This window comes from Panthera leo, chromosome D1, assembly GCF_018350215.1.
Source record: "Panthera leo isolate Ple1 chromosome D1, P.leo_Ple1_pat1.1, whole genome shotgun sequence".
NCBI lineage: Eukaryota > Metazoa > Chordata > Mammalia > Carnivora > Felidae > Panthera > Panthera leo.
Window position 1 is genome coordinate 102,490,860 of NC_056688.1, and position 24,222 is coordinate 102,515,081.

Here is a 24,222-nt window from a genome sequence, read left to right on the forward strand (position 1 = left end):
ACATTTAACTGCTCCAAGGCTCAGGTTTTTAAACTACCAAACGGGCACAATGAGACCGATTTCCAAAGGGTTACTTTGAGGATTAGCAGAGTTGAGCAATTCCCCAAAAGTTGGTTGCTTGTAAACTATGGAGTATATTCTGGGTCTATGCAGTTTCATCAGGACCCATGAAGACAGAAGAGGAACTTTGGGTGTGGAGGGCTGAGAACTTGCACCCAAGCTTCTCCACCCCGGGCTCCCAAGGGGCTTGGGACTGAAATCTGGCCCGGCCCCACGAAGCCCGACCGAGTGGTCCGTCCCATCCCCATTTACGGGAACTCACAGCGGCGATCAATCATCCTTAATTTGTAACTGGGCAGTGTCCTGAGCCAGCCAATAGCCAAGACCGACCCCACCACGCACCCCACCTCCCTGACCCTGCGGGACTATCCACTCAGTCGGCACTGAAGCTGCCCAGCGTCCAGGAGTTTGGAGCAGGTTTGGTGATGGGGGAGGGGGGGCGCAGGGGTGCGGGGGTGGGGGTGGGGAGTGGGGTGTCTTCGTCTCCTTTCCCTTCCCTGGTTTCTTGCCCCCCTTTTATCTCTGAAGTTTCTGTAGACTTGCTTCCACTGAAGACTTCTGTCCCCCTCCTCCCGTTACCCCCTCCCCTCAGTGCCCCTCTCTACCCCCCCCCACCGTAACCCCCCCACCGTACCCCCCTCCCGCTCCCGCCTGAGCTGTGGTGCCCAGCCCCCTCTGGACCTCCCCTGCTTCCCCCTGCCTCTAGCGTCATTGTTAGGCTTTAAAGCCGGACTCTGGATGGAACAGATGGATGGAGACCCGGCCTTGGGAGGGGGAAGGAAGGGCCAGCCGGTGCCGGGAAAGGGAAGCGGTTTGGGGAAAACAAAACAGGGGGAGGAGCCTGGGAGAGGAGGAGGAGAAGGAGGAGGGGATTCGCGCTGAGGGGCTAAGGCCAGGAACCGAATGGGGGCGGGCCCAGGGTGGGTGGAAGGTGCTGTGGGGTGGAAGCCCCCAGGGCCCCAGGGCTGGGAGCTGACTGCAACGCCGGCTGTCTCCGCAGGTCCCGGCTGACGCCGCCGCCCAGATGGCCTCCAGGCTGACCTCGCTGACCCTCCTGCTGCTGCTGCTGCTGGCTGGGGTGAGTGGTCCCTTCGAAGGGACGTGGGGGGGGGGGGGGGAAGGGGGTTGAGGTTTAACCGTTCCAGGCCCGGAGAACGAAGAGAGCTCCTCTTGACATCAGCAAGTGTGGTCCTTGCCCCGGGATTCGGAGAGAGCGAGGCAGCAGCCAGGTTCTAATCCCGGCCCGCTGCCCACCAGTTGGGGTGGCCTTGAGCAAGTCCCTTCCCCGAGCTTACCTGTGATGGTTTATAAAGTGGAGAATAGAGCGGAAGGGTCAGAGAGGGCCAGGAAATGGACAGCATTCTGTGATCTAGAAGCCGGGGGTTATGGTGGCAAACTGAGCTGCGGGGTGGGGTGGGGCCCCGGCTGCTGAGACCCTGGTTCTCTCGGGGCTGCGCCTGTGAAAACACTCCGGGGGTCTGGGTGGGGGCCGATCGCAGCGAGAGGTCCCAGTGGTGTGGGAGTCAGGAGGAAGGTGGGCGCTTGCTTTGCGCGTCTGTGCAGGGATGGTCGAGTGTGGAAGTTGGCCTGGGAAGTTCCATTAGAGAATCAGCAGGTGCTGCCCTTTGAAGAGCGAGGGATCTGGAATCAGAGTCGAATCATCAGCTTCTGTGAGACCCTGGGTTAGTTACTGAATATCTCAGCATCAGTTTCTTTTATCAGTGAGATGGGATAATAGCCATGACATTTGGGGCTGGATAATTCAGTAGGAGGGTCTATCCTGTGCACTGGAGGACCTTTGCAGTATCCCCGGTTTCTACCCACGAGATGGCCATTAGCAACTCCACCCTACCCCCCAATCCCCTTCCCTCCCGTAAGATAACCAAAACTGCCTCCAGACATTGCCAAAAGTTCCCAGGGATTAAAATGGTCTCAGACTGAGAGCCACTGGTCTATACTATTTCTTCCTCCTCCCTTCCTTTCTTTTGGAACGCTGGGGGTTTTCGGTAGGCACTACTGTAACGGCTTGCAACCCACAATTTGAAAAACCACAGTTCTCACGCAAAGATCACGAGCTCAAATATCTATATTGGCCTGGCAGGTGAGCTGAGACAGGCCGATACCTAAAAGAAATTGCAAGAGGGGCGCCTGGGTGGCTCAGTCGGTTAAGCATCGACTTTGGCTCAGGTCATGAGATCTCACGGTTCGCAGGTTCGAGCCCCACGTTGGGCTCCATGCTGACAGCTCAGAGCCTGGAGCTCCCTCTGCGTCTCCCTCTCTGCTCCTCCTCTGCTTCCGCTCTGTCTCTCTCTCAAAAATAAGTAAACATTAAAAAAAAGAAGAAGAAGAAATTGCAAGAACATCGATAAATGGCCGTTGGCACTCAGCTCCAAAATTTGGGAAACAACTTCCCGTAAGGCAGTGATTGCCCAGAGTTAACAGAGTCCCCGTCTGCTCCTTACCTTTGCGGAGATTATCCCTGTCTCCACCCCTGCCCCCACCGGCTCCAGCATTGCCCCTTCTCTGGAAAAACTAGTGGTTGGCAGCTTCAGGCAGGCCCCTTACCCACCAGGTTTTTCCAGCAGTTATTCTCCAGTACAGGACGTTTTCCACAGCCCCCCCTTCCCTTCCCGCTTTGAATGTTTAAGGGGGACTGTGCTTCGTGGCGGGAAAAATGAAACTCCGTTTCTTGAACCGCAGGTTAGAGCCTTCTCAGATCGGAGTGTTCCTAGCCAGAGCTCCACGGCAGAGAGCCAGCAAGGAAAAAGCAAAGAACACATCTTGGAGGGAGAGATCCCCAAGGATGTATCCATTCAGCACACCGAGGACTCTTCCACCTTGTTGAAAACCAGCTCAACCGTCGAAACAACTAATACTGCTTTTGAATCCACCCGTCAGCCCTTCATCCAGTCCACTACTCAACCCACGACCGAGCCTACGACTAAGCCCACGACCGAGCCCACGACCGAGCCCACTACGGCACCCTTCTGTCCGGGGCCTGATACTTCCTGCTCTGACGTGGAGAGTCAGTCGGCAGAGTCCAAGTTGGGAGAGGCTTTGATGGACTTCTCGGTGAAGCTCTACCATGCCTTCTCAGCAATTAAGAAGGTGGAGACCAACATGGCCTTTTCTCCATTCAGCATTGCCAGTCTCCTGACTCAGGTCCTGCTTGGTAAGTTCTGACAAACTCAGGTCCGGACAAAGTTCTCTCCAAGTTGTACGTTGGCCCCTCCCAGGAGGTTCCCCACCCAGATGCCTACAAACCCCAGATGCCTCAGGGAGGAAGCTATAAAAATGGGCTACGTTTGGGGGGAGGGTAACCTTTCATTCTTGAGCATTCACGTATGCCTTCAGCTAACAGTGATTTGATAGGCACCAAGGCCTATAAAACCCCACGGACGGTACAGGAACAAACATTTTTTATTTTATTTTTTTTAAATTGACATCCAAGTTAGTTAGCATATAGTGCAACAATGATTTCAGGAGTAGATTCCTTAATGCCCCTTACCCATTTAGCCCATCCCCCCTCCCACAACCCCTCCAGTAACCCTCAGTTCTCCATATTTATGAGTCTCTTCTGTTTTGTCCCCCTCCCTATTTTTATATTAGTTTTGTTTCCCTTCCCTTATGTCCATCTGTTTTATCTCTTAAAGTCCTCATATGAGTGAAGTCATACGATTTTCGATACAGGAACATATAAAGCAAAGTTCCAGTCACCAGCCTTGGTTCAGGGCAAGGCGGTAAGGAAGGTGAAGCCATGACTGATAGACGTAGAATAGAATCATGCTGATGGTGCTTTCTGGCTGTGTGACCTTGGCAGGCTCCTTAACTTCTCTGAGCCTGAGTCCTCAGGTGTGAAATGGAGATGGTTGTACCTACTCCAAAAAAGAAAGCAGATAGCTTAGTGCCTGGCTCAGAGGGAGGTCAAAAAAATGTTAATCCTCTGCCTTCCTGAGAGATGCTATTAAGTCCCGTGGGATTAACCTCTATCTACACCCCCTAGAGTGCTCCATAAATTTTTTCTGTTACTGCACAGAAGAGGGGCACAATAAACATCTAATAATGAATAACTAAAAGGGTATTGAACGTCTATGCTCTTTTTTTTTTTTATTTTTAATTTTATTTGTTTATTTTGAGAGGGAGGGAGGGAACAGGAGAGGGACAGAGAGAGAGAATCCCAGGCAGGCTCCACACTGTCAGCGCAGAACCTGACTTGGGGCTTGAAGTCACAGACCATGAGATCATGACCTGAGCTGAAATCAAGAGTCAGATGCTTAACCGAGTGAGCCATCCAGGTGCCCCCAAACATCAATGCTGTTTTGTGATTCTCTGGTGTCTCCTCTCATGTGTCCCTGCCTATAGGGTAAACCTTTGTAAACCCAAACCAACTAAGTAATAGTATACGTGTGAAACAGGCAGTGATTGGACTAGGCCTTCCGTGACATGTGGGATTAAAATTAGGTGGAAAAATGGAGACTATTCAAAGCCTTGGAAAAGCTTATCCGTGATTATTCCCAATTCCCCCACCCCTGTCTTTGACATAGGAATTGTCTTTTGAAACAGTCGCTCCCACTCAGATGATTTGCGATTCCCTTCAAAGCAAGAAACAACGTGCCCCCCCCCCCCCCATAATTCCAGCCTGGTCTCTCAATCCTAGTCCTGAATGGTGGGTCCCCCGTTCCTGCAGTTCTCCCTCATTTCTGCCCTTGGTCGTAGGCGCTGGGGACAGCACCAAGAGAAACCTGGAGAACCTCCTTTCCTACCCCGAGGACTTTGCCTGTGTCCACCAGGCCATGAAGGCCTTCACATCCAAAGGCTTCACTTCATTTTCTCAGATCTTCCACAGCCCGGGTGAGTTTCCTGGGAGAAGACAACAGCTGCTAAGCAGGGATTGGAGAGGATTCTGAGGGGGACCTGGGGAAAGAGGCTGGAGGGAACGTTAGAGCTAGAACATCAGCGATGGACTGCAGAGCAGGTGAGGGCCTCAGCAGGAATGCCATTTGGCTCTAGGTGCTGGATGGTTCTCCTGGTAAGGCCTTGGGCAAGTCATTTCCATGCATCAACCCTGATTAGATTTAAGAATGGCCTTCTGCATTTATTCATAGATAGGACCAGAGGGCTCAAGTTAAAAAAAATTCTTTTAAGTTTATTCATTTATTTTGAGAGAGAGAGAGAGAGAGAGAATCCGGAGTTGGGAGAGCCTGAGGTGGGGCTTGAACTCACGAACCCCGTGAGATCATGACCTGAGCCTAAACCACGAGTCAGACACTTAACCGACTGAGCCACCCAGGTGCCCCTCAAGTTGAAAATTTTTTATTAATCTGGGTCAGGGGAGCCTTGAGACTTGTAGTTGTTTGCACTTTTGTGTTCTGTGAATTTGTGGTCATTTACGTATATTGCATTATTGAGTATGTAATAAGGTTAATAAGCTTCCAAAATGATGTAATACAGTTATTTTCAAATTTTCTTCCCCAGAGCCCTGGGGTTCTGCTGAGCTGCTTCAGGGGTCGTGGTGGAAGTTAGGGGGGTGATCAGGGAGGCTGAGTGGTGGGTGGGGTACCAGCTGTGGGGGCGGGGGCAGATGGGGCCAGCCAGGCTCCGAGCCCTCCCCCAGCTTCCACCAGAGCCCTTTTAACTGTGGGCTTCAGACGTGACTATTTGAAACCACAGTTCTGCTCCTTAAAGAGGTTCGAAAACTACAGATCTAGTCTGACCCCCTTCTTTAAAGGGAAAACTTTTTCCTGTTTTTCTTAAACTTGTTTTAAAAATGTTTAATGTTCATTTGTTTCAGAGAGAGACAGAGACAGAGAGACAGAGAGAGACAGAGCACAAGTGGGGGTGGGGCAGAGAGAAAGGGAGACACAGAATCCAGGCTCCAAACTGTCAGCACAGAGCCTGACTTGGGGCTCGAACCTGCGAACTGTGAGATCATGACCTGAGCTGAAGTCGAACACTCAACCGACTGAGCCACCCAGGCGCCACTTTTTTAAACTTAAAAAGCAATACTTACTCATTGTAAAAAACAGAAAACACAGGGAAGCAAAACAAAAGAAGAAGAAGAAACAAAGGAAACTCAGCCATCAGCCCATTATCTTAAAAAAAAAAACACCCTGTTTTTAGAGATGGGCAAAATCGTCTCAGAGGTGTTCAAGAAACACTGCATTTACTTATTTGCTACAAATCCACTCAATCCTCTGTCTTGCTAGATTGGTAGAAAACACAACTGCATTTGATGTTATCTATTTAGTCCAAGAAAAATTACTCTTCAAACACTATTCCCCCCCCCCCATTTTTTTTAAAGTATTTATTTATTTATTTATTTTGAGAGAGAAAGAGAGAGCACAAGCAGGGGAGGAACAGAGAGAGAGGTTCCCAAGCAGACTCCGCAGTATCAGCGCAGAGCCCGAGGCAGGGCTCAAACTCACGAATCGTGAGATCATGACCTGAGCCGAAATCGAGAGTCGGACATTCAACCGCCTGAGCCACCCAGGCTCCCCCAAACACTATTTTCTTTAGTGGACTTGAACTTTAGAGAAGAAAAGCCGGGAAATCTCGCCGGATTTCCACTGACACCGAGAAGCAGAGTCCATTCTCTGCTGAATTCAGGGGAGAGAGTAGGGAAAACACTGGCAAATGGAAGTTAGTATCTCAGAAGAGTTATTTTGCCGAGCTACAACCACACGGCAAGGGGAGACAGCAAGGGCCTCGGATGGGTCCTGCCTTCAGTTCAGGGCTGGCTTTCTCGGGGCCTCCAGTGTCGTGTCTGTAAGAGGAGCGGGCTGGCCCCCTGCTCCAGCCTGCCGTGTTCGCTGCGGCGAGCTGAGAGCGATAGGAAACGCGTTCCCTCTCACAGCCTGCTCCTAGAAGGGAGAGGATGTTCAGGGGACTCATGCCTCCCTCTCTCCACCTGCCTCCCGCCCCCCAGACCTGGCCGTAAGAGACACCTTTGTGAATGCCTCTCAGAACCTCTATGGCAGCAGACCCACAGTCCTGGGAAATGACAGTGATGTCAATACAGAGCTCATCAACACCTGGGTGGCGGAGAAGACCAACCACAAGATCACGCAGCTGCTGGACAGCCTGCCCTCTGACACCTGCCTGGTCTTCCTCAACGCCGTCTACCTGAGTGGTAAGGGAGCCTTGAGCCACGCGGTCTTTCTGCCCTGAGTCCTTTCCCTCTTCCTGGCTTGAAAGCCCACGCAACCCCAAGTTCCACAGCTGGACCCCCTTGTGCCCGGCCCACCCCTTGCCAACAGGGCTTTGAGCTCCTCGTCATCCCTTGCCCACCTGCTTAGAGTAATTCTCCTTCCCCTTCCCTCTAGCCAAGTGGAAGACAACCTTTGATCCAAAAAGAACCAGGATGGAGCCCTTTTACCTCAAATCCTCTGTGATAAAAGCATCCATGATGAACAGCAAGAAATACCCAGTGGCCCATTTCACTGACCCAACTTTGAAAGCCAAGGTATGTTCTGGGCCCTTCGCAATCTCGTTTCAGAGCCTCTGGCAGGTCCTGGTGTCTTTTATGCCACGGCCCCCATCAGTTTGGGGCATACCCTTATGAACTTCTCATTTCTACTCCTTCCATCTGTATTTCCACCCTATCTTTTCTGCTTTTCCCCTCTCTAGCTTGGCCGAGGCAGGCATGGTTTATTTTAGGCTGGAAAGCAGGATTCTAAAAGTTTCTTCATCTCCACTGCATCGAATGTCAAAAAGTGAGTCTGTTCATCTGTTTCTTTTTCTCGTCAACCCACCAGGAGACCCTGGTGGCTTAGTTAAGTCGTGTGTATAGCATGCGTATGTAGATGTACATGGGAATGGGTAGGTATAGCTGTGTGTGCATGTGCGTGGTAAGTGCACGTGTGTGCATGTGTTAAATGGCATATGTTCCTTAGCAGAAATTGAATGGTAAAATGTCAACGGATGGGAAGGGTGGGAAGATTGAATACGGATCCCAGAAGTTTCTGGTTTTGTGTTTTTGTTTTTGTTTTTGTTTTTTTTTGAAAAAGAGAGAGCAAGCATGAGCAGGGGAGGTGCAGAGAGATAGAGAGAATCCCAAGCAGGTTCTGCTATCAGTGTGGAGCCCAACGTGGGGCTCGAACTCATGAACCATAAGACCATGACCTGAGCCGAAACCAAGTCAGACACTTGACTGACTGAGTCACCCAGGCGCCGCCAGATTAAACTCCTTTAAACCATTTATTCCATTTACAAATATGGTTCATATTTCCACAAGCAATTTGAGCTTGTCCATATATTTTGCTTTATAAAAATACTTTATAAGTTTCATATACTTGATTTTCTTTTTAAGCCTGCCAGATACCCATCAGGGCTGAATTACAACCCCCATGTTGGCTAGATCTTTCCAAGCACCTAAATCTTACTGTAAAGTAAAAATTGAATTTGAAGAGTAAATCAACTTTCCACCAACATCTCAATATCATTCTCAAATTTAATTATCCTACACCTTTTTTTTTTTTTGCTTAAAAGCATAAAACTAAGATGTCTGATTCTCTTATGAGTTTATTTATTTATTATATTTTTAATGTTTATTTATTTTTGAGAGAGAGAATGGGGAAGAGCATGAGCAGGGGAGGGGCAGAGAGAGGGTGGGAGAGAGAAAGAATCTGAAGCAGGCTTCACACTGTTGGCATAAAGACCAGTGTGGGGCTCGAACCCACGAACCATGAGATCTTGACCTGAGTTGAAGTTGGATGCTCAACCGACTGAGCCACCCAGGCGCCCCGATGTCTGTTCTCTTAAAAATTATAAACACCATTTTGAATAATGAACACACCAACCACCCTGAATATACTCTGATATTAATACTATGGAGTTGGTTTACTTTGTTAAACCCGTACTTAATTCTAAGGCTTACTGGGACTCAGGAACATTTACCCAACTAAGGAGGTTAGATTTACCGATTCAGGAATACAAGGGTTACTGGCTTGAAAATTTAAGACCACAACATGGTAATCTTATGGTAAGAGATTCAAGGTCTGTACCCAGGACCTGAAGGGTATACATTTCCAGATGAGTCTGCCCTATTCAGTGCCTATGCCAACAGGGACCCTTTGTCCATGTTCTTCAGTTGATATCAGTTTACGCCAGTTTCTTCTGAGCCATTATTTTGCATTCCAACAATCGATGGGTTTCCCATTAATTTCTTTATTGCTCAGTTGAATTCTGCATTCTAGATTTTTCTCATTCCTATCCCAACCTCAACCATGGTGCCCTTGTAATTATAGTCTCTTAACATCCTATTAGACTATGGTTTCTCAACCTTGGCACTATTGACATTTCGGGTTAGGTAATTCTTTGTTATGAGGGGCTATCCTGGGCACTGTGTAGATTTTAGCATCATCCCTGTCTTCTACCACTAGATGCCAGCAGCACTGTGGGTCCCCTCCCTTCCAATTGTCACAACCAAAATGTGTCTAGACATTGTCAAGTGTCCACTGGGAGCAAATTCACCCTGGGTTGAGAGCCCCTCTATATTAGACCTATGGGTCCTGTACTTGAGTCACACTTCTGTCTGACCACCAGTTGGAAGTCCTTTTAATGGCAAGCTTGACCGGTAAGCTAGGATCGGCTTGTACACAATCTCAAATGCCACACGAAGAGATTTATACTTAATCTCATAGACAATAAAGAGCCACCAAAAGTCTTTAAAAGGACTGGGGCGCCTGACTGGCTCAGTCTTTGGAGCATGTGACTCTTGATCTTACAGCTGTGGGTTCAAGCCCCATGGTGGGTGTAAAGATACCTTAAAAATTTTAAAAACATCCTTCAAAGGACTGATCTGGAGCACCTGGGTGGCACAGTTGGTTAAGCCTCTGACTTTGCCTCAGGTCATGATCTCACAGATCGTGAGTTCGAGCCCCACGTCGGACTCTCTGCTGTCAGCATGGAGCCTGCTTCAGATCCTCTGTTCCCCTCTCTCTCTGCCCCTCCCCCACTTTCTCTCTCACTCTTTCTCTCTCTCTCAAAAATAAATAAGCATTTGGGGCACCTGGGTGGCTCAGTTGGTTAAGCATCTGACTTCGGCTCAGGTCATGATCTCATGGTTTGTGCGTTTGAGCCCCATCTCAGGCTCCTTGCTGATCGTTCAGAAGTAGCTGACAGCTACTTTGGATTCCTCGCTCACTCTGCCCCTCCCCAGCTCATGCACTCGCTCTCTCTCTCTCTCTCTCTCTCTCAAAAAAAAATTAAAAAAAAATTAAACACATAAATAAAAGGACTGATGTGATGACTCTGTTATATACTTTATGCACAGCACAGTGGAGGGGAAGGGAACAGGGCTCAGATCAACTTGCTTGCCTATATTGTGTAGCTAGTCAGCAGCGGAGTCGGGGTATAGTCCTCCGCCTGTGTGATCAGAAAGCCATACTCATTCTCTCTGCATCTCGCCAGAGATGCAACTCACAGAGCTAGACTGGCACCGTTCACCCAGCTAGCCTCCCCATTTTGTCGCCAAGCTTGGGAGCCTCGGTCCGGCTGCGGCTTGCTGCGGTAGCACAGACTATGGCGGCAGACCAACGATAAGCCTTGGGACGCAGTGGGTGGGAGCCAGGAGAGCCGGGGTCGGAAGGCTGAGAAGGCGCATCTCTTACCCTCCAGGTGGGGCAGCTGCAGCTCTCCCACAACCTCAGCTTGGTGATCCTGGTGCCCCAGAACACGAAACACCATCTTGAAGACCTGGAACGGGCTCTCAGCCCCACTGTCTTCAAGGCTGTCATGAAGAAGCTGGAGATGACCAAATTCCAGCCCACTCTCCTGACGCTACCCCGCATCAAAGTGACAAGCAAGCAAGACATGCTGACGGTCGTGGAGAACCTAAGTAAGCTCTGGCAGCTCAGGATTACTCCGAGGCCATTGGGGTGGAGAGGAGGGTTTCCTTAGGATGTGGTTTAGCACTCTCTAGGATATTTTATACCTCCGTCATCTGAAGTTATTCCTCAGTCCTGTGAGTTAGAGGGGAAGATGCTATCATCCCATTGGATCATTGAGGAAATTGAGACTCGGTGTTTACATGACTCACCCAAGGTCCCTTGAGCTCATTAGAAAAGAACAAGAACATCAACCCAGGTCTCCATCTCGACTATTCCTACTCTGGTTCATCGTGTCATAGACACTGGGACAGGTGGCCAGGATGGGTTATGGATGCTCCTTCCCCGGGCACCTTTCATAACACGCAGCCACCCCATGGACTATGCAAGAAGCTATCTGCATAATAGAGTCTGGAGGCTTCTGAGTTTAGGGGAGGCAACAGAGATCTCTTACCTGACTTTTGGCCTCACTTCCGGATCTTTGACCTAATGTCCAGATATATCATTTCATTTTCTGTTATAGAACCCTCTAATAGGTGAACTTGTTTCCTAGTATATGACCTCATTTGGTAACATATGACCTCTTTCTGGTGTATGACCTCACTTCTAAGGTCCAAGGAAGCAAGAATATAATTTCTCAATGTTCTTTGGTGGGGGGGGTGTGGCAAGGTCTCTCACCTCTTCGGAGAGGGTGGTAGTTGGAGTGAAGATCAGCCCACTGATACAGGATCTAAGAAAGTGGACCAGAAGGCACAATATATAATTTGACAAGCAAGGGAAGTGGACAAAGAGAGTATTGGGGCTTGGTTCTAACCCAGACAATATAGGACAAATGTCTTCAGCAGCTGAGGCTTTCATTCTGGTCTTCCTTCCTTCCTTCCTTCCTTCCTCCCTCTCTTTCTCTTGCTTGTTCCCTTTCTTTCCTTCTTTCCTTATTCTTTCCTCTTTCCTTCCTTTTTTCTTTCTTTTCCTTCCTTCCTTCCTTCCTTCCTTCCTTCCTTCCTTCCTTCCTTCCTTCCTTCCTTTCTTTCAATAATCTCTACACTCAATGTGAGGCTCGAACTCACAAGCCCAAGATCCAGAATTGCACGCTCTACCGACTGAGCCAGCCAGGCGTCCCTCCTGCTGGTCTTTGACTCCTTGTTTTTCTCTGGTCTGCTCTAGAATTCTTTGACTTTCTTTACGACCTCAACCTGTGCGGGCTGACACACGACACGGATCTTCAGGTTTCTGCGATGCAGCACCAGGCCGTGCTGGAGCTGACGGAGTCCGGGGTGGAGGCGGCTGCGGCCTCGGCTGTTTCCGTGGCCCGCAATTTGCTAGTCTTTGAAGTGCAGCAGCCCTTCCTCTTCCTGATCTGGGACCAGCAACACAAATTCCCTGTCTTCATGGGGCGGGTGTATGACCCCAGGATCTGAGACCCGCAGGCCACCAGGCTAAGGCAAGCCCTCCCCCTCAAGCCTCGCCCTTCCGGTGGCAGCCTTGCTGTTGCCTGCCTGGACTCACCTCCAGCCACCTTCCGCCTCGTGTGTTCCCTGCCTCCATGTGAAGGGTGCCCTCGGGGTCTGCTGAGGGACCTACATCTAATGTCCCTTCCCTAGGGCTCCCCAAAACACTTGTTTGCAGCTTTCTCTGGCTCAAGTTTACCAGACTCTACAAATAAAACCTGGCAGACCATGACTTCCTCTCTTATTTGCCTTTCAATTTTTGAGGACAAGGGCTCCCATGGCCCCTGTATCAGCTAGTATTGCTGGGTAACAAATCATCCCAAACCCACTATGTGGCTTAACATAGCAACCACTTATTATTTCACATAAGTCTTGGGAGTGGAGGAGTGGTCTTACTGACCTGGCTGATCTTCCCAGGACTTGTTCATGCATCTCTAATAGTTGGGGGATGACCGATCTATAATGGATTCCACTGGGATACCTTGGCTCTCCTCTGCAGGTCTCCCACATCCTTCCTGCAGGCAGGGATTCCAAGAGAGTCAGAAATGAGCGGTCTTTTCCACACCTCTGCATCAAGTTTACCATCAGCCAGAGCAAGTCACTTGCCCGCATCTAGCATGAGAATGGAAAGGCACTACAAAGTTCCAGATGAGGCCATGAGTCAGGGGCTCTTGGTGACCTGCATTTACCACAGTCCCCGTGTCCCTTGTCTGCAAACAACCGCGACACTAACAGTCACTAATGTTGGGAGCTTACACGGGCAATCTGCTCTGAGCTTTGCAGACCTTTAATGCTTGCCACAACTTCATATGGAAAACTTCAGAAAGATGAAGTCTTGCTCGAAGTCACACAGTTAGGAAATGGATTTGAAAGCACGTTTCTGACTCTGAAAATTCAGAGCCACTCTCTTATATCTCTGTGCCCTTCTGTCTTAAAATCCTGACTTTTCTTAAATATCTAATTATCTGTTCATTGAATACCTAGGACGTGTCGGGCACTATGCTAAGCACCGAAAATGTAAAGATAACTTAAATTTAGTGCCTGCCTTCAAAACCTACAGCTTGACGAGACAGACAAATAGGAAGATACAATTTCGTATGTAGTAGTTTTTTAAAGTTTTGTTTATTTCTTTGTTTTAGTAATCTCTACACCCAGCAAGGGACTCAAACTCACAACCCCCAAATCAAGAATTTCATGCTCTCCCGACAGAGCCAGCCAGATGCCCGTAAGAAGATAGATTTTAGGGGCAACTGGGTGGCTCAGTGGGTTAAGCCTCCAACTTTGGTACAGATCCTGATCTCACTGTCCATGAGTTCAAGCCCCATGTCAGACTCTGTGCTGACAGCTCAGAGCCTGGAGCCTGCTTCAGATTCTGTGTCTCTCTGCCCTTCCCCTGCTCATGCGTGCACTCTCTCTCTCCCTCTCAAAAATAAATAAACATTTTTTTTAAAAAGATAGACTTTAATACTGAATGTTCTTTGCATCCCTGAAGATGTCTCAATGTGTTTTTCTCATGTCTGCCTTCTGCTCTTCGACTCGCTAACGTTCCCTCCAACTTTTATTTATTTTCTTAAAATTTTTTTCCTTTTTTTTTTTAAAGTTTATTTGTTTTTGAGAGACAAAATGTGGGCGGGGGAGGGGCAGAGAGAGAGGGAGACACAGAATCCGAAGCAGGCTCCAGGCTCTGAGCTGTCAGCACGGAGCCCGATGTGGAGCTCGAACTCACGGACTACGAGATCATGATCTGAGCCGAAGTTGGACGCTTAACCGACTGAGCCAGCCAGGCGCCCCTTCCCTCCAACTTTTAGCCCTTCTAGCTCCCTTTTTCCCTCTCTCCCCTTCTCATCCCATTTTTATTTCAGTCCCCTGTCCCTATTTCCCCGCCAAATGTGTCTGTACCCCTTTCTTCCCCCCTCCTAGTTACAGTGTTGTCAACCCAAACAGGAGGACTGGTTTCTGGATGTATCCCTGTTCCACAAGGGCTTCATCAGGCATGTGCCCTACAGGAAGATTTGATTTTCTGATAGGGTCTTTTTTTTTTTTTTTAAATTTTCTTAATGTTTATTTTTGAGAGAGAGAGAGAGAGAGAGAGAGAGAGAGATCATGAGTGGGGGAGGGGTAGTGAGAGAGGGAAACACAGAATCCCAAGCAGGCTCCAAGCTCTGAGCTGTCAGCACAGAGACCGACGCAGGGCTGGAACCCGCGAACGGTGAGATCATGACCTGGGCTGAAATCAGACGCTTAACCGACTGAGCCACCCAGGCGCCCCAACGGTCTTTTTTGTTTTTCCTTAGAGCACGAGCAGGGAAGAGGGGTAGAGAGGGAGAGAGAGGGAATGTTAAGCGGGCTCTACACTCAGTGCGGAGCCCGACGCTGGGCTCAATCCCACGACACTGGATCATGACCTGAGCTGAAATCAAGAGTCAGACGCTCAACAGACCGAGCCACCCAGGTGCCCTGATTTTCTGACAGGGTCTTAACCTCAGTCAAGCTAGTCCTGCCTGAGCTGCTTCTGTAGAGTGAGTGATTTCCTAAGGCCATCAAAGCCACCACATCACCGCTGCCTCCTGCTCCAGGGACTTCTGCTGCCTGTAGCATCTGGCTTCCCCATCCCCCTTCTCAGTGAACACCCTGGTCATGAGGAGAAACTGAGGCGTGGGGAGGGGGGCCGTGCAATCACTGGCCAGGCTGGGTACTGCAGCCAGGCTCCCCGCCCTCAGCCTTCAGTCTGGCCCCTCTCTCTCCGGCGTGCGGTGATGCAGCTTCGGTAAACATTGGCCAGACTGGCACAGGATGGATTCTGATCACCAAGCACGTCGGCTCCCTAGTGCCTCAACTGGTCAGCGTACTCTCGTCCACGCACGTTCTGGCAGACGTCGAATTCTCAGAGGCGGGAAGAAGACATGAGAGGTACTCCTGGCTTGTCCCCTCCCCTGTATTCACCTATCAGCTTGTTTTCTGCTCTCACACTTGCTCCCCCGTGTCCCGTGGACTGTTCCTAGGGCGAAGCCTCAGGAGGGCAGGTCCCAGGTCAAAGGCCTTCCTTGCGGCTCAGTCTCCCAGCCGAGGCTGAGAACCAGACAAGGGCCACCCAGATGACCTGTAGCTCTGTGGACACGGAGAGCTCATCACTTCCCAACAGGCCTGATTTGCAGGGTGATCTTTGCACATCGTTCCCTTTCACAGGGGGCAAAAGTCAATTGCAGGCCGCTGGGAAGATGCCACGTTTCCTGTCTGGGCTGATTCCTATGGGAGCGGTTGTTGAAAGCAAAGGCCCCTACCTGCTCAATCCAGTAGGTTCGTTGCTCCTTGGGGAGACCCTGACCTGAAGGTGGTGCTCAGTACCCACCTGAGATACGGACAAGCAAAGTCAGGAGGTGGAAAATGATTCTGACCCATGGGCACAGCACTTTGTAAATTTTTTGGACCCTGTCCACCGTGCTGAAAGCCAGGTTTTACTCCTGTTTGTGAGATAAGGAAGCTGAAACTCAGAAAGGTTAAGTAACTATCCAAAGGTCACACAGCTGTAAATTGATCCCACTGGTGTCAGAATTCAAATTTAGTAGGTAGTTTATCAGGCCAGGCTTCCTTTCCTTCCAAACTAAACTGTAAATCAGACCTTTTTCTTTTTCTTTTCTTTTCTTTTTGTACTTCTTTTATTTAATTTTTTTAATGTTTATTTTTGAGAGAGAGAAGAGAGACAGAGCACGAGCAGGGGAGTGGTAGAAAGAGAGGGAAACACAGAATCCTAAGCAGGCTCCGGGCTCTGAGCTGTCAGCACAGAGCCCGATGCGGGGCTCGGACTCACAAACCGTGAGCTCATGACCTGAGCCGAAGTCGGACGTTTAACCGACTGAGACACCCAGGCGCCCCTCTTTTCCTTTTTTTAAAGATTTTTTTTAGAGGAGGCTGGGTGGCTGAGTCGGTTGAGCATCTGACTCCTGATTTTGGCTCAGGTCATGATCCCAGGGTTGTGGGATCAAGCCCCACGTTGGGCTCAGTGCTGAGCATGGAGCCTGCTTAGGATTGTCTCTCTCTTTCTCTTCTTTCTCTCTCTCTCTCTCTCCCTCTGCTCCTCCCTGGCTCATGTGCATGTGCATGCTCTCTCTCTCCAAAATAAATAAAAATTTAAAGATTTTTTTTCTTTTTACGTAATCTCTGTACCCAATGTGGGGCTTGAACCCACAGCCCTGAGATCAAGAGTCACAAGTCCCACCAGCAGAGCCCAGCCAGGTGACCTTATATCTGTGTTTTCTTATGCTCCGCAACCATATACCCCCACCAAACCTATTAAAGTGCCTTACACTAAAACACACACACACACACACACACACACACACACACTATAAACTATTGAATGAATGATTGAATGAATCACCATACCCTGGTAGCAGGAAAGAATAGAAAATCTGGAATTGGAGAGAACTGAAATATTTTCTGATCTGGGGATTTTCTTCTAAGAGAACATGTGTCACTTTTTTAGGTTTGTTTGTTTAAAACAATAAACATTTATGCGTCGTTGAGTCAATCTGGGCCTGACAGTTTCTGGGTGGCCCTGGTTGTATGTTGACTGCGGTCAGCTGAGGGGTTCGCTCGAAGGTCTGATGAAGCTTGGCTTTGCTGAGCTCATAGGGTCTGTTTTGCACATCTTGGATCTTGGCTGAGATGGGTCAGCTGACCTGCTCTGCTCCACATTGTCTCTCATCTGCTAGGAGGCTAGTCCGGGCTCCCTCGTGGAGGTCGAAGGAGCCTAAGAGTGGAAGCAGAGGCATGCAAGGTCTCGTAGTCTGAAACTGGGAAGTAATACAACAGGCACTGAATGCTCGTTCTAGACCACATCAGAATGAAAGTGTAGGGAACAAGTCTCCACTTCTTTTTTTTTTTTTCCAAATTTATTTATTTAGGGGCGCCTGAGTGGCTCAGTCAGTTAAACGTCTGACTTTGGCTTTGGTCATGATCTCGCTGTCTGTGAGTTCAAGCCCCGCGTCGGGCTCTGTGCTCACAGCTCAGAGCCTGGAGCCTGCTTCGGATTCTGTGTCTCCCTCTCTCTCTGCCCCTTGCCCACTCACACTCTGCCTCTCTCAAAAATAAACATTAAAAAAATAGTTTATTTGTTTATTTTGAGAGGGACAAAGACAGAGCAAGTGGGGGAGGGGCAGAGAGAGAGGGAGAGAGAATCCCAAGCAGGCTCCGCACGGTCAGCACAGAGCCCGATGCGAGGCTTGAACCCACAAACCGTGAGATTATGACCCAAGCCAAAACCAAGAGTCAGAGGCTTAACCGACACGGAACCACCCAGGCGCCCCAGGTCTCCATGGTCTTAAAAGTATCCTGCAAATTCACTCTGCAAAGAGCCGGGGTGTAAGGAAGCACGAATAGTTGTGGCCACTATAGTGATCTTACATATCTGTAGAAAAACTATTAGCAACTTTCCCAAGCAACTGGCTGCTCTGAGATTTTCCTTAAAGAATCAAGGACTTTTGGTCTATATCATAATATCAGACATGATTTATTACGTGAAGTTTCAAGTTGCTTACGTATAGTTTTTCTCTTGCTGCTCCTGCTATCTCTGTGTCATATCTAACAAGCTCTCACTCCTCATACGTGTCACTTGAGAAAGACAGAGGGTCACACACAGACCTGCACACATCTAGGACCCCCACCCTCCCGCCACGCACTGCGGTCTTATTCTAGGACAAAGTCCTGTGGGTCAGCCCACTGAGTTCCAATGACCCGCTTCCTTCCCCAAGTACACAATCCTCCACACCTGGAGGATTTGATTTGAAGGAATTCTGAGAAAGGACCCTGTGTGTTAGAAGTGGGATTAGGACTCCGTTGCAGTTGGTCCTTGCTGCCACGCGGTGTCACTGTTGAAACTTTGTCCTGCATAGCCTTTTGGACATTTGTGATTTTCCCATGAGGTTCCAGATACTTTAATAGCCAAGGTGGGGATTTCAACTTCCATTCTAAAGTTTCCGGTTGGAGCGCCTGGGTGGCTCTGTCGGTTAAGCGGTTAAGCGTCGGGCTTCAGCTCAGGTCATGGTCTCACTGTCTGTGAGTTCAAGCCCTGCGTTGGGCTCTGTGCTGACAGCTCAGAGCCTGGAGCCTGCTTCGGATTCTGTGTCTCCCTCTCTCTCTGCCCCTCCCCTGTTCATGCTGGCTCTGTCTCTCTCTCTCTGCCTCAAAAATAAATATACATTAACAAATTTTTAATAATAAATAATAAAAAATAAAAAATAAAGTCATGGTTTACCCTCGTTCAGCCATTATCACCCCCAAATCAATACCTTGATGATTCCCGAAGACCTCCTGAGCCACATGCTGTGTCAGAACCAGCCTGGTTCTGACCAGGCTAACCCTTAGGACCAGGTTGATAACCCCAACAGCAGCAACAGCCTAACGTGCTCCCAGCACTTACCAAGCCGTCAGGCGCCACACTAAGAAATTTTCATGGATTATAAAATTTCGTTTAAGGAGACATCACACCTTATGAAAAGGGGATGCTCCCAAAGATGTTGGATCATTCAACACTTAAGTATCTTGACACTGTATTTTCCAGAAGAATCACTGTAAAAGGGGGGGGGGGGGGAGGAAGCTTCAACCACTGCAGAACATCTTTGCCTTCGTGCTATTTTTTTTTTTATTTGCTAAACACTAGAATCTCTAACGTTTCAGGGAATAGGCGCTCCTAAATTAACTACTTGGCGTGTCACGGCAGTTCCTTGGGCTTTTTCAGAGTGTTTTATCATATCTAACTTCCATTACAAAAGTTATTGATTCTGGACCGTGGTTTTTGGCACTCATGCCACCAGTTAATGAACTCAGAAAATATCGCCCTAGGATACAGAAAATATTTTAAATGTTAAGGCTGAATATTAAAGTAACAGCCCATCAGTCATTAGCGTCCACTCTCAGAAGGTATGATGCCCATAAACAATGGCTCAATTCACACGATATGAACATGAATAGCAGTTATTTACTTTTGCAGAGCAATGGATGCGGTCACGTGACAGTGGTTGTAAACGCAGTCCACAGGCCCACTCAACTCACCAATTTTGAAATCATGTAACCTGGGCGATTTTTTTTTTCTTTCAAAAAAAAATTTTTTTTAACGTTTATTTATTTTTGAGACAGAAAGAGACAGAGCATGAATGGGGGAGGGTCAGAGAGAGGGAGACACAGAATCTGAAACAGACTCCAGGCTCTGAGCTGTCAGCACAGAGCCCCACGTGGGGCTCAAACTCACGGACCGCAAGATCATGACCTGAGCCGAGGTCGGCCGCTTAACCAACTGAGCCACCCAGGCGCCCCAGCGATTTTTTTTTTTTTTTAATTTAGGGGGATTTGCAGTTTTTCAAATGTGCATAACTCATATTTACATAATATATAAATGTAAATGATGTAGATGAAAAATGAAGCCTTCGAAAGCAATTCATCAGGTGTCACTGGCTGGCTCAGTGGGTGGAGCATGTGACTCTTGATCTCAGGGTGGTGAGTTCGAGCCACACGTTGGCTGTACAGATTACATAAAAGTAAAGTAATAAACTTAAAAAAACAAAAGCAGTTAATCTATTCCTTTAAGGTGTCGTAGTTGATGAATGACAGGGTGGAGAGTAGACCCCAGTGCTTAGGAACGCAGATTCCCTTTCTCTCAAGATAATTTAATTTTGTTTGTTTGCTTGTTTGTTTGTTTACATTTTTTGAGAGACAGAGATAGTGTGAGTGGGGGAAAGGGACAGAGGGAGAGAGAGAGAATCCCAAGCAGGCTCCACACTCAGCACAGAGCCTGACACGGGGCTCGATACCACAACCCTGAGATCCCAAGCCGAAATCAAGAGTCAGACACTCAACCGGCTGAGCCACCCAGGTGCCCTACTTATTTATCTTTTATTGAAGACTTTATTTTATTTTGTTTTTTCAAGTAGGCGTTCCCGGTGTGGGGAATGAACTCTCGACTCTGAGATGCAGAGCCTCATACCCTACTGATGAGCCAGCTAGGTGCCCCCCAAGGTAATTTCATTTTTCAGAACTTACTGATATTCCTTGTCCTAAGCCTTGGTTGAAATTACACTCATCCAGGGGCGCCTGGGTGGCGCAGTCGGTTAAGCGTCCGACTTCAGCCAGGTCACGATCTCGCGGTCCGTGAGTTTGAGCCCCGCGTCAGGCTCTGGGCTGATGGCTCAGAGTCTGGAGCCTGTTTCCGATTCTGTGTCTCCCTCTCTCTCTGCCCCTCCCCCGTTCATGCTCTGTCTCTCTCTGTCCCAAAAATAAAAAAAATAAAATAAAAAAACGTTGAAAAAAAGAAATTACACTCATCCATCCCAAAAGCGTTTCTCAATTTTGAATCTTAGGAAGAAATGTTGGGGAAATATGAATTCCCCTTATTCCAGAAAAACCCTTATACAAGTGGAACACCTCCTCCCGCCTGGCCTGATGTGGCTACTCAGGGAGGGGGAGCCTGCACAGAGCGATGGACGTTTCTGTTATTTCCTCCCTCAGGACTGGGGTTGCCAGACGTTTGGATAACTAAAAGGGGCCAGTCAAGTGACTTCTTGAAATAGGAAGTCTGCTTCAAGTGATCGAGACTAAAGACTAGCATTTATTCCTCTCGTTGCTTTTTTTTTTTAACTTTTTTTTAACGTTTGTTTATTTTTGAGACAGAGAGAGACAGAGCATGAGCAGGGGAGGGGCAGAGAGAGAGGGAGACACAGAATCTGAAACAGGCTCCAGGCTCTGAGCAGTCAGCACAGAGCCCGACGCCGGGCTTGAACTCACGGACTGCGAGATCATGACCTGAGCTGAAGTCAGACGGTTAACTGACCGAGCCACCCAGGCTTTGGTTTTCAAATGATCCTTTATTGAAATATTTTCCTTTGTAGTTCTTAACTAGCTGGGCATTCCACTGCATCACTATTGATGTGACTTATGATGTCACGAGGGTGGTGGCCGTCAACATTGCAGCCCACAGATTGGGCAGTCCCCAAGATCTCTTTAATGGGTCCAGAGAGTTCTCAGGCTAAAGATCAGTGCTGCATCTGTGGGGCAATGTTGACAATCTCATCAAAAGTGGTATTTCCACGGTGCTTAATGTTTTTCTGCTTCCATCTCTTGGCCGTTCCTTGAGGGAAACACTTCAATCTGAGCCTGTCTTCTCTGAATGGTCAGTTTCACTGAAATCCTCAGATCCTTCCCATCACCGGTTGCCTTGGCGATATCATCACCAACCTTCTTTGGAGACAGACCCGGGGGGGGCTGATCTCTGGGGCTACAGCGAGGCGGCACTGAGTTCCCTACCCGTGCACCTCAAGTATATGACTTTGATCTTGGTGGAGTCGAACTTAGGTGGCCTGGTGGAGGTGGCTGGTGTTGGATGAACGGCGACCAAAGACAGTTGCACCTTCACCTCCTCCCGGCCGAAAGCCAAAAGTTCATCGCGTATTTAATCGTGGGCTCGACTAACAACTTAGCACACATGCACACTCATAGACGTGTAAGTACACTCATACATATGTGTATACACATGTACACACAATCGCGGTCACCAGAGTCACAGACAGGCACAGACACTCACATTCACACACGTGTACAGAAACACATGCACACCGGTCTCGGGAAGGGTGTGCTGGAGTGTCGGGGCAAACTTTACACCCAGTCCAGCCCCAGACCCTGAGGAGGGCCTCCCGGACATGGGGGAAGCAGGGAACATTCCCCCACGGTAGGAGTCTCAGAGCCAGTCAGCACTAATTACAAGGCCTGGAACAGGCTCATCCATCATCTGGGAGCGACAGGCTGGCCGTGCGGCCGCCTCCTGGGCCCCTCCCCCACTGCACTCCATTTCTCCTTGAGTGACCGCAGAATGGCTCCGGCAAGCAAAAAGCGCTGTAGCTGAGAATGCAGTGCTGTCCAAAATCGTAACTACGGGCATGCCCTGGCTCAGCTGCTAGCTCTTGACTCCTCTCTCTGCACCGGGGAGAGCTCACGGAACGCTCCTCCACCCTCCTTCCATCTATTACCCCTTGGCAAACGGCTTGTACCATGTGCTCCCCACCGGGCTTCAGTATTTCACTGCAACTTTGCAATAATCCTGCACCTTGGGATTGTTTTGCCAGGTTTGCAGATGAAGAAGAGGAGCCTGTAAGACGTAATTTGCTCAGGGGCGCCCGGGGGCTCAGGTCATGATCTCACAGTTTGTGGGTTCCAGCCCTGCGTCTGGCTCTGCACTGACAGCGGAGAACCTGCTGGGGATTCTCTCTCTCCCTCTCTCTGTCAATCTCCTGCTCATGTTCTCTCTCTAAATAAATAAATAAACTTAAGGAAGGAAGGAAGGAAGGAAGGAAGGAAGGAAGGAAGGAAGAAAGAACAGACCCTTGCTCAGGGTCACCCAGTGGGGAGGGCTAGAGAAGGTATTCAAACCAGAGTCGGCTACTTGCATATCCCAGAATCCCCGTGCTTCTCCCACTGCCCGCCCCCGCCACCTCCATGCAGGTGACTCCCCACGTTGCCAGCTCATTGCTGAGCATTTTCTCTTGGGAGCCACACTGGCAGTTCTTCCTCGTCTTCTCTCCTAAATCAACTAAAGAGTCAAAGTCTGAAGGAGTCCCACAGAGGGAGACCAAATAACAGCCTCAAAGGCCAAGGGTCGGGGGCTGAGCAGAAAATGCATGGCGCTGAGCCAGCCAGGCTGCAATGACTCCACTGTGGGGCCCACCGGTGTGGTCCCAGTGTGCCGGACGTGGCTGGCTTCGGGACACAGCATCAGAGCCAGACTGTCAGCCCTGGATCCCCAATCCCTGGTCATCTAGCTCTGCTTCGTGGGGACTGAGTGTCCTGGAGGTATTTCTGGGGCCAGGGCAGTGTGGGCCTCACTGGAAAACTCTGCTCCCATGCTGAAATAATTCTGAAAACCTCCTTGAAGGCCAGGACCATGGTTTTTTGTCATTATCTTCAGCTTCAAGTATGGCATCTATAGAGCCGACACTCGGTATATACCAGCTAAAACACGAGAACAACAACAAAATACTTTCTAAATCCTATCTACTTATTTAAATGCTGCCATTCTGAGTCCAGTGCAAATCCCCATCCCCCAGCCAGCAGTGTTCTCTGGTCTTCCCAGCCAATAGCACCACGCCCTCCTCCAAGCACCAGGCTGAGCATATATTGCCTTACATAACTTGTAACATGTTCATGAGTATTTGCCTTTTCACTCCAACTACTAGGAAGCTCCTTTGGGAACCTGATTCGCACTGTGCTTCTGTGGCACCACCTATGCCTATAAACGTGCAGCAAAAGCTTTTGATTCAAAGTGTACAATGTCCAGAGGTGCCTGGCTGGCTCGGTTGGTAGAGCAAGAGATTTTCGATCTCTGGGGTCCTGAGTTCAAACCCTGTATCAGGTGGGTGTAGAGCTTAATTTAAAAATGGTTTAAAAAAAAACCCCACAGAGCGTGCAATGTCCGTATTTGGGTAAAGATTTTACTTTATAATGATGACATTGATGTTATTCTTACTTAATGTGTCTCCTCAGGAAACCACTAGAGGAAGGAATACCAAAGCACAGCTTCTTGCGGTTATTATCGGCCAGGGGCTTGCCTTACAAGTGTTCTCTCTACCAAGGAATTACACATTTGTGTGGGTGGTCTTCCTTCCTCACCGCTGCCCCCCGTCTTCGATTCCTGGGGTCAGAATTTAGGACTCCACGATGGACAGCTTCAGTCGGAACTGGGGGATGGTTCTGCACCCTTCGTGGAAGGCAACATCTGGAGTCTGGAAATGTAGCTGTAGGATTAAACAGTGTGACAACCCCGCAGATAGATTGTCTTTCTTTTTCTATTCAAATGGGCCACCTAAAGAGAATCTATACTCTGTATCATCCTGAGGGAGAGGGGGTGT

General features: G+C 49.0%; 1 protein-coding gene and 1 pseudogene across 1 annotated transcript; one reads left to right on the forward strand and one right to left on the reverse strand.

The window, feature by feature from the left end:
- The first annotated feature begins 373 nt into the window (after positions 1–373).
- On the forward strand, positions 374–12,566 carry SERPING1 (serpin family G member 1). Its single transcript, XM_042906501.1, has 8 exons — positions 374–477; positions 1,061–1,138; positions 2,761–3,232; positions 4,777–4,911; positions 6,986–7,189; positions 7,383–7,522; positions 10,678–10,897; positions 12,051–12,566. Exons 2-8 carry the CDS (start codon positions 1,085–1,087, stop codon positions 12,302–12,304), a joined length of 1,479 nt encoding a protein of 492 aa, XP_042762435.1. The 5' UTR covers positions 374–477; positions 1,061–1,084; the 3' UTR covers positions 12,305–12,566.
- An 8,642-nt stretch (positions 12,567–21,208) lies between these two features.
- On the reverse strand, positions 21,209–22,022 carry LOC122201335 (annotated as a pseudogene).
- Positions 22,023–24,222: the final 2,200 nt, after the last annotated feature.